An 8572-nucleotide genomic window follows, 5' to 3' on the forward strand; every position below is an offset into this window, starting at 1 on the left:
GCCTGGCCCTGAGTCTTATAAGGGCACTAATCCCATTCATGAGAACTCTGCCCTCATGACCTGATCACCTCCCCAAAGGCCCCCACCTCCAAATTCCATTACATTGGGGGTTAGGTTTCAGAATGTGAATTCGTGGGGAGGACATAAACATTCACTCTACAGCAGGTTTAGTCCAACTACCTCAAGTGATTGAGAGTTATTTCCAGGATATACAAGGCACTTGGAAATCCCATAGGAAGCTAGAAACAGCCTTCCACCTGGGCCTCCTGCTGTCTGGGATATGGTTCAGGAGCGAGCAGCTCATTCTGGGTCTGGGACGTTCTAGAACTGCCTCACCATCACCATGGCCCCAAAAGTCTTCCATCCCTGCCATGCCTCACGTGCCTTCTTGCTGCTTTGTCCCCACCCACTTCAGATTGCACTCACAGCTTTTATCAGCCTCCTGGCTTCTATGTTTACTTATATCTTTGGTCTTTTACAAATGCCTTTTATGTAAACTTTATGTAAAGTTGTATGCAGAGGGTGAGAGCCATAGACATGGGCGATGGCCAAATCGTAACGGGCTTTCTATGCCATGGAAGGAGTTTGCACTTTTTTTAGAAGGCGGTAGGGAGCCATGGGTGAGTCTGAGGCCTTACATTAGCATGTAGTGGATCACTGTGGCTGCAGAATGACGGAGAGGGGGCAAGGCAGGACAGAACCTAGTTGGGAGTTGCTGCACTTTGGGCAAGAGATGGTGACTCCTGAACCAGATCTTTGGCTGAGACAATAAGGAGAGAGGTGATGAGAGAGGCGATGATCCAGATCTTTGGCTAAGGCGATTAGTTAGAGGCCGGAGGTCCAGGCTGGAAGTATAAGGCGATGAGACAGAGGCAAGAAATAGGATTTTAACTCAGTAGGACCTAGGGATTGCCTTGGTGTAGGAATGAGGTAAGACACTGCCTTCCCTGCAGCCCTCTCTGATGGAATCTTTTCATTTGCTTCCACCTGCCATATCTCTGTTGTCCCTCCATTACATGTAAAAGCTCACTGGCTGTGAGGCTCCCAGCATCTGTTGCACCACACTCCATGCAGAGTGCTTAAGAGTGTAGCTTCGGCCGGGCGCGGTGGCTCACGCCTGTAATCCCAGCACTTTGGGAGGCCTAGGCGGGTGGATCATGAGATCAGGAGATTGAGACCATCCTGGCTAATGCGGTGAAACCTTGTCTCTACTAAAAATACAAAAAAGAGTGTAGCTTCTTGGCTGGGTGCAGTAGCTCATGACTGTAATCCCAGCACTTTGGGAAGCTGAGGCGGGGGGATCACCGGAGGTCAGGAGTTCGAGACCAGCCTGGCTAACATGGCGAAACCGCGTCTCTGCTAAAAATACACAAATTAGCCAGGCGTGGTGGTGCATGCCTGTAATCCCAGCTACTCCAGAGGCTGAAGCAGGAGAATTGCTTGAGCCCAGGAAGGCTCAAGTGGAGGTTACAGTGAGCCAAGATTGCTCCACTGCAGTCTAGCCTGGGTAACAGAACAAGACTGTGTCTCAAAAAAAAAAAAGAAAGAAAGAAAAAGAAAAAGAGTATAGCTTCTCAAATCAAAAAAGATGACTTCAGGACCTTGGTTCAGGGGCTGACGTTAGATCTTCATTTCCTTATCTATGAAAGGGATGATAACAGCACCTACCTCCTAGGGTTTGGAAAGGACCGGATGTGATCATGTGTAAAAAAGACCTGGCACATAGTAAGCACTCAGAAATCTTAGCCATTATGATTACTATTTTACCCCTACTTGCCACTGTTATTTACCAATCCCCGGAAGAGGATTCACTGAGAATGTTGGTGCCTGGGTTTAGAATCCCTCTGTTACCTGGGGTGTCTCCCATGGGCCATTCAACACCTTGGCTTCCCCTCGCTTCACCTGCACTTGCCTTGGTCAGCTCACTCTGCAGGCCCAGCAGGAGTGTGTGGGATGTGGAGACACATGGACCAAGGATTGAATGCCGGGTATATGGAAGGGATGTCAAGGGAATTCATAAAGGAGACAGAGGAAGTGGGAAGGTGCCACATCGTGGAGGCCAAAGGAGCAGTGTTCCAGGAAGAGCATCTACAATGTGGTGCTGGGAAAGCCAGTAAGAGGAGGGCTGAGAGGTGGCCGTCGGATGTAGCTGTTAGGAGTTACTGCTGACTGTGGTGAGAACCATTTCAAAGGAGTACTGGAGTGGAAGCCAGATTGCAGTAGTGAACAGTGAGTAGATGGCACCTACCATCTGTGGTTAGAGACCACAGATGTTGCTCGTGGTAAGGGATCTCTCAGGACACTTGGAAGAGAAGGGAGGAGAGACTGGGCAGTAGCTAGAGGATGACATGGCTTCATACAGGAATCTGTCACACAGCAGAGAAGTCCAGACTGGAAGTATAGATCTATGAGTTGTGAGCACAGCTGCTGCTTCAGATATAAGGATGAGATTTCCCAGAGAGAGAACAGAGAGTGAGAAGCGCAGCTCATCCTGGCAGGACCCTTGAACATGGATACTTAATGGTTGGGTGAGGAGCCAAAGAAAAAGAGGAGCCAAAGAAAAAGAGCTTCTGGCTGGGTGTGGTGGCTCATACCTGTAATCCCAGCACTTTGGGAGGCCAACACGGGCGGATCACCTGAGGTCGGGAGTTCAAGACCAGCCTGAACAACATGGAGAAACCTCGTAAATTAGCCGAGTATGGTGGCGCATGCCTGTAATCCCAGCTACTCGGGAGGCTGGGGCAGGAGAATCACTTGAACTCAGGAGGCAGAGGTTGCAGTGAGCCAAGATCGCACCATTGCACTCCAGCCTGGGCGACGAGTGAAACTCCATCTCAAAAAAAAAAAAAAAAAAAAAAGCTGCTGAGAGTGTGGACTGTGACATGGGATGGGCATCCATACTCAGAATCAAGGGCCCTGGTAAGGCTGGAGACCCCAGGATGACCAGAATCCTCCACCAGCCACAGCCAGTTCAGAGCTCAGGGGAACTCGGAAGTTGTCTGCATAGACAGCAGAATTAGGAAAAGAGCACCAGAGAGGTGGCATTGCCGGATCCAAGAGAGCTACACCCAGGGCTGACTTTCTTGTTTATTTTTTATAATGGAACTTGTCAAGCATATTACAAGTACAGAGGATAATATCATGAATTGCCATGTTCCTGCCCCCCACCTTCCACAGGCATCAACAGGCGGCCAACATTGTTCCATCTCTTCTTTGTCTCATGCTCCTACTCCACCGATTCAAACAAGTCTCAGATACCATGTATCCCTCCAACCATAAATACTTCATTCAGGCTGGGCGCGGTGGCTCAACGCCGGTAATCTCAGCACTTTGGGAGGCTGACGCGGGTGGATCACCTGAGGTCAAGAGTTCAAGACTAGCCTGCCCAACATGGAGAAACCCCGTCTCTACTAAAAATACAAATTAGCCAGTGGTGGCGGGTGCCTGTAATATCGGCTACTTGGGAGGCTGAGGGAAGAGAATTGCTTGAACCTGGGAGGCGGAGGTTTCAGTGAGCCGAGATCACACCACTGCACTCCAGCCTGGGCAACAAGAGTGAAACTCCCATCTCAAAAACAATAACCAAAACAAAACAAAAAACTTCATTCATTTTCTCTAAAAGATAAGGACTATTTTTTAAATTATTACACCTAAAAACATGAACAGTAATTCATTAATATCATCAAATATCCAGTCCTCTGCTGACCTTTTAGCCCTCAGTGACTCCTAGTGGGTGCTGTTGACCCTGACCCATCAAATTGGTTACTACTTCTCCAGAGGAGTGATGAGGATGAGGGAGAAGTAAAGAGGCAAACGAGTTTCCACGTCTGCTTGAATCCTGGCCCTGCCATTCCTCCAAGCCTCTGTTTTCCCTGTAAAACCTGATTTCATTCAACAAATATTGAGGCACCTACTCTGTGCCTAACAGTCCCTGCCCTCAAAGAGAGACAGTGAGCCAGATGTTTACATCGTCAAAGAATGGGGATGAGTCACCCAGGGATCCGCAATGAGGAGGGGCAAGTGCAGATGGCACAGTATGATGACAGGAGCCTTGAAGGGGCTGGAGGGCTTTAGGGAGTCTGGAGGGACAATGGGGTATAAGGAATACCCTGCCTTTAGAGGCTGTGGACTGTGGAATGTGAGGGAAGAAACACCTGGAGAGGGAAGACCTGGAGAGGGAGTCTGGGGGCACTGTCGTTCAGGGCAGCTGGGTTTGTGGTTAGCACAAGAGGTTGAAGGGAATGCTGAGAAGAGGAATACTGGGAATTGGGCTGATGACTGCGGGAATTGGGCTAATGACTGCCTGAGTTTCAGGTGTAAAAGATTTGGAAGGTGGAGAGGGTTGACTGGATCAGAATAAGGGCTAGACAGAGCCATAAGTTATTTTTTAAAAATTCATTTATTTATTATTTTTCAAAAGATGGGGTCTGGATATGTTACCCAGGTGAACTAAGCTCAAATGATCCTCCTGTCTCAGCCTCCCAAGTAGTTGGGATACAGGCACAGGGCACTGCATCCAGGTCACTTCTCAGCACCAGTAAATAGTGGCTGACCAACATGGTGAAACCCCCATCTCTACTAAAAATACAAAATTAGCTGGGCGTGGTGGCACATACCTGTAGTCCCAGCTACTTAGGTGGCTGAGGCAGGAGAATCGCTTGGGAGGCAGAGGTTGCAGTGAGCTGAGATCACGCTGCTGCACTCCAGCCTGGGCAACAAGAGTGAAACTCTGTCTCAAAAAATAAATAAATAAATAAAAAATAAACAGTTATGGTGAAGCTCAGTGCTGACAGAGAGGTCACTTGGGGACAAACTCTGATAAGGCTGTTGTCATTCATCCATTCATTCAATCAAGCCTTTTTCATCAAAGTTTTCTGGTGAGAGTCCTGGGGTTAGGAAAGGACCCTATGCTGGGTACAGTCTTCCCCAGAAGCCTCTTCTAGTAATTTTGAAATATGTGACATTATTATTAACTATAATCAAATGTGCTCACCATAAAAAATTAGTAAGTAGGTGAGGTTGGCTTGATTTAATTATTCCACAATGTATACATCTATCAAAACATCACATTCTTCCCCCAAAATATATACAATTATTCTTTCAATTAAAAATTATTTTAATTATTATTATTATTATTTATTTTTTTGAGACAGAATCTCTGTCTGTTGCCCAGGCTGGAGTGCAGTGGCACGATCTCAGCAGACTGCAACATCTGCTTCCCCGGTTCAAGTGATTCTCCTGCCTCAGCCTCCTGAGCAGCTGGGATTACAGGCGCTACCATCACGCCTGGCTAATTTTTGTATTTTTAGTAGAGACGGGGTTTCACCATGTTGGTCAGGCTGGTTTGAACTCCTGACCTCGTGATCCGCCCATCTCAACCTCCCAAAGTGCTGGGATTACAGGCGTGAGCCACCGCGCCCGGCCTATTTTTAATTTTCTAAAAAAGATTCGCCATCTCTCTGCAGGCCCCATGGCTCCTCTGATCTGGGAGGCAGGATTTCATCCGCCACCCCCAGGCCTGGAGAGTAGATTGCATCAGGCCAGCGAGTGACTCAGCCACCCCTTGCTATTGGACTTCAGTGACTCACACTGCCTGCCCGCAGGGTGTCTATAACCTAGGTGCTTCCTGACAAGAAGTGGCTTGAAGTCTGTGGGAACAAGGTCCTTCCGCCAGCACTGAGGAGGGAGGTTGGGAAGCCTAACGGTTTTCCTGGGACAAGGAAAGGGGTATGAAGGTTCTTTTTTCCCTGCCTTGGGAAGGGAGGAGGATGAGCTGTGGCACTCCTAGAGCAGGGCCATCATTACCTTGTAGATACAACTGATTACCAGTATCCGCCTTCAGATTTCCACGGTCACAGAGTATTGGAGAGTGGTGACTGGAAGAGGGCACCGAGCCCCAGAAGGGGCAGTAAAGGTTTGAGCAAAGGCCCAACTGATCACTTCATCTCTCCTTTCAGTCCTGGACGCACAATATCCAGCGAGAGAAAGAGTTTCTGCGGAAGCTGGTGAAAGCTCGCGTCATCACTGATCTAAGCAGTGGCATCTGAGTGGGTCCAGCACACGGCCATAGAGGCCCAGGCACCACCAGGAGCAGCAGCAGCCAGCACCACCTACACAGGGGTCTTCAGACACAGAGAAGGACAGTGCCAAGGGCCCCAGGGGCAGCAAGGCCTTGGTGGAGCAGCCGGAGCTGTGCCTGCTCAGCAGCCAGTCTCAGAGACCAGCACTCAGCCTCATTCAGCATGGGTCCTTGATGCCAGACGGCCAGCAGGCTCCTGGCTGTGCCCAGCAGACCCAGCATGCAGGCAGGGGGACACTGGGCAGCAAGGCTGCTGCCAGAATCACTTCTCCAATCAGTGTTTGGTGTATTATCATTTTGTGAATTTGGGTAGGGGGGAGGGTAGGGATAATTTATTTTTAAATAAGGTTGGAGATCTCAAGTTGGGTCCACTTGCCATGCAGGAAGAGGCCCACTAGAGGGCCCATCAGGCAGTGTTACCAGTTAGCTCCCTGTGGGGCAGGAGTGCCATGACCAGCCTGTACCTTGCTCTGGAGCTACAGGGTGGTGGGCAGGATCTCAAGCCAGCCGCCTCCAGCTCATGACACTGTTTGGCCTTTCTTGGGGGAGAAGATGGGGTATTCCCACTCACCAGCCCTAGCTGTCCCATAGGGAAACCCTGGAGCCGTCCCTTTGGAGCCAACAAGACCGCCCCAGGGCTACAGCAGAACTTTAAAGCTCAGGAGGGTGACGCCTGGCTCGGCCTGCTGGGAAGAGCTCCCCTCCACAGCCGCGGCTGATCCGCAGGACTACCGCAGGCCTGGACTCACCAACTTGCCACATGGTCTAGGTTTCAGCAACAAGACTGCCAGGTGGTTGGGTTCTGCCTTTAGCCTGGACCAGAGGGAAGTGAGGCCCAAGGACCTTACCTAAGCTGTGGCAGCCATCCCAGGCCACCCCCGTGGAAGCAATAAAGCTCTTCCCCGAGCCTAGTCTCTTTTTGCCTTCTCTGACTTTCTGGAAGAAACAGGAACCTAAAGCCTCAGCAACTACGCCAAAACCTCGGGCCCTCTCTTCAGTCCACACAGTCCTGGGCCCCTTTCACTTCTTGTGTCAGTGCAGGACCTACGTAGCCATCCAGAGGCCTCTGGGCATCTCCTGTATCCTCTTTGCTTTGAGACCAGAGGTTTCAGGGCACACTCTTAGAGGAGACAGAGGCACAGGACTGGAGTCCTAGGACATTGCCTTGGGGTTGCCGCAGCCCCACCTCTGGAAGGGCGGATATTCCTGCAAGCACAGGAAAGATGTACTGCTGAGCCCCTGCAGGAAGCAGAGGCCCACAGACCTACCCTACTACCGACACCGCGGCCCTCTGGGAAGGACATGCCCCACCCCCATCAGCACAGAGGCACACCCTCTCCCTTCAGCTCCCCTCTAGGCATCCTCTGTCATACTTTAGAAAAGATGTCACCTCACCTTCTTAAGAGTCCTAGAGTCTGATCCCTCTCTTCCCCAGCATCCCCAGGCAGGCCTGAGAATGGACAGACCAGACTGTCGCCTGCACTTGAGGCCATGAAGTGAGCTTCCTATCACACTGCCACTGGCAGGCAGTAGATGGGGTAGCCGGCCCCTGCACCTCTCTCTCGCCCACCCCAATCTAAGAGTCCAGGCAGCCCTGGATTGCCCTCCCACTGGTGAGCCCTAAGGCTGCAGTCCTGGCCATCCCAAGGACCAGCAGCCTCCCACATGCTCCTTCCCACTGTGGCTGGCCTTAGGCAGAAGCAGGGGGTAAGGGAGGCCCTGAGTGAGGGACAGGTCAACCCAGAAACCTCCTCCATATTCTACTGGAAATAAGGTCACTACCATGCACATGTTCCTGCCTGGATGGTGCCCCATGGAGTTGCACAGGGCATAGGCTGAATGCCCATAAGAGGTATCGCTGGCTGAAAAAGCTCCAAGGCAGGTGCCCCAACTGAGCGGCCAGTTGTGGGAGGTGACAAGGCAGATTTCTCCCTGCTTGGCCTCCTATCCCAGGGGGCTCCTGGCACGCCTGCAGCAGCCCCACCAACTCCAGCAGCAGTTCTCTATGGTCTGACTTCTAGTCCTCACCACTGCTTTCAAACAAGCTATGGTTTGAAAACTACTTTCAAACAAGCTATGGTTCTGAGCCCTGGCCATGCACCAGAATCACCTGTGCAATCTGAAAATTGCACATGTCCACCCGGAAAGTCTGATTCCAGTCTAGGTTGAGGCCCGGATGTGGGTAGGTTTTAAAGGTCCTCAGTAGTTCTGAAGCATAGCCAGGGTACAGCCGGTCCACACTCATCCCCAGTACTCTCATCCCTGCCCACAGCTTCCAATTGCCAGTTGGTTGGCAATTCCCAAATTATCTTTGACAGCGCAGCTCTCTGTGCTTCCCTCCAAGTTACAAATTCACCTGCTTCCTGAACATTTCCACTTGGATAATCCACAGGCCCTTCCAACTCAACATGTCCAACACTGAACTCATGAGCCCCTGCCTTTCCTCCCAGGAACCGGGATGTACCCCTCCCCCAAGTCACCCCGCCAAAGGCA

General features: G+C 50.9%; 1 protein-coding gene across 21 annotated transcripts in view; it reads left to right on the forward strand.

Moving 5' to 3' along the window:
- ST3GAL3 (ST3 beta-galactoside alpha-2,3-sialyltransferase 3) overlaps positions 1 to 6986 on the forward strand; it is a 208538-nt gene extending 201552 nt beyond the window's left edge. For 18 of the 21 annotated variants that reach the window (XM_012001805.1, XM_012001798.1, XM_012001813.1 and 15 more), the window contains one exon: positions 5958 to 6986. In XM_012001805.1, the coding sequence (XP_011857195.1) occupies positions 5958 to 6047 (90 nt within the window). In that variant the 3' untranslated portion in view covers positions 6048 to 6986. The remainder of the gene's footprint in view (positions 1 to 5957) is intronic. The other 3 variants (XM_012001795.1, XM_012001796.1, XM_012001797.1) reach the window with 1 other exon arrangement.
- The last annotated feature ends 1586 nt before the right edge of the window (positions 6987 to 8572 follow it).

Source organism: Mandrillus leucophaeus, unplaced genomic scaffold (genome assembly GCF_000951045.1).
Source record: "Mandrillus leucophaeus isolate KB7577 unplaced genomic scaffold, Mleu.le_1.0 Scaffold67, whole genome shotgun sequence".
In the NCBI taxonomy this organism is placed as follows: domain Eukaryota; kingdom Metazoa; phylum Chordata; class Mammalia; order Primates; family Cercopithecidae; genus Mandrillus; species Mandrillus leucophaeus.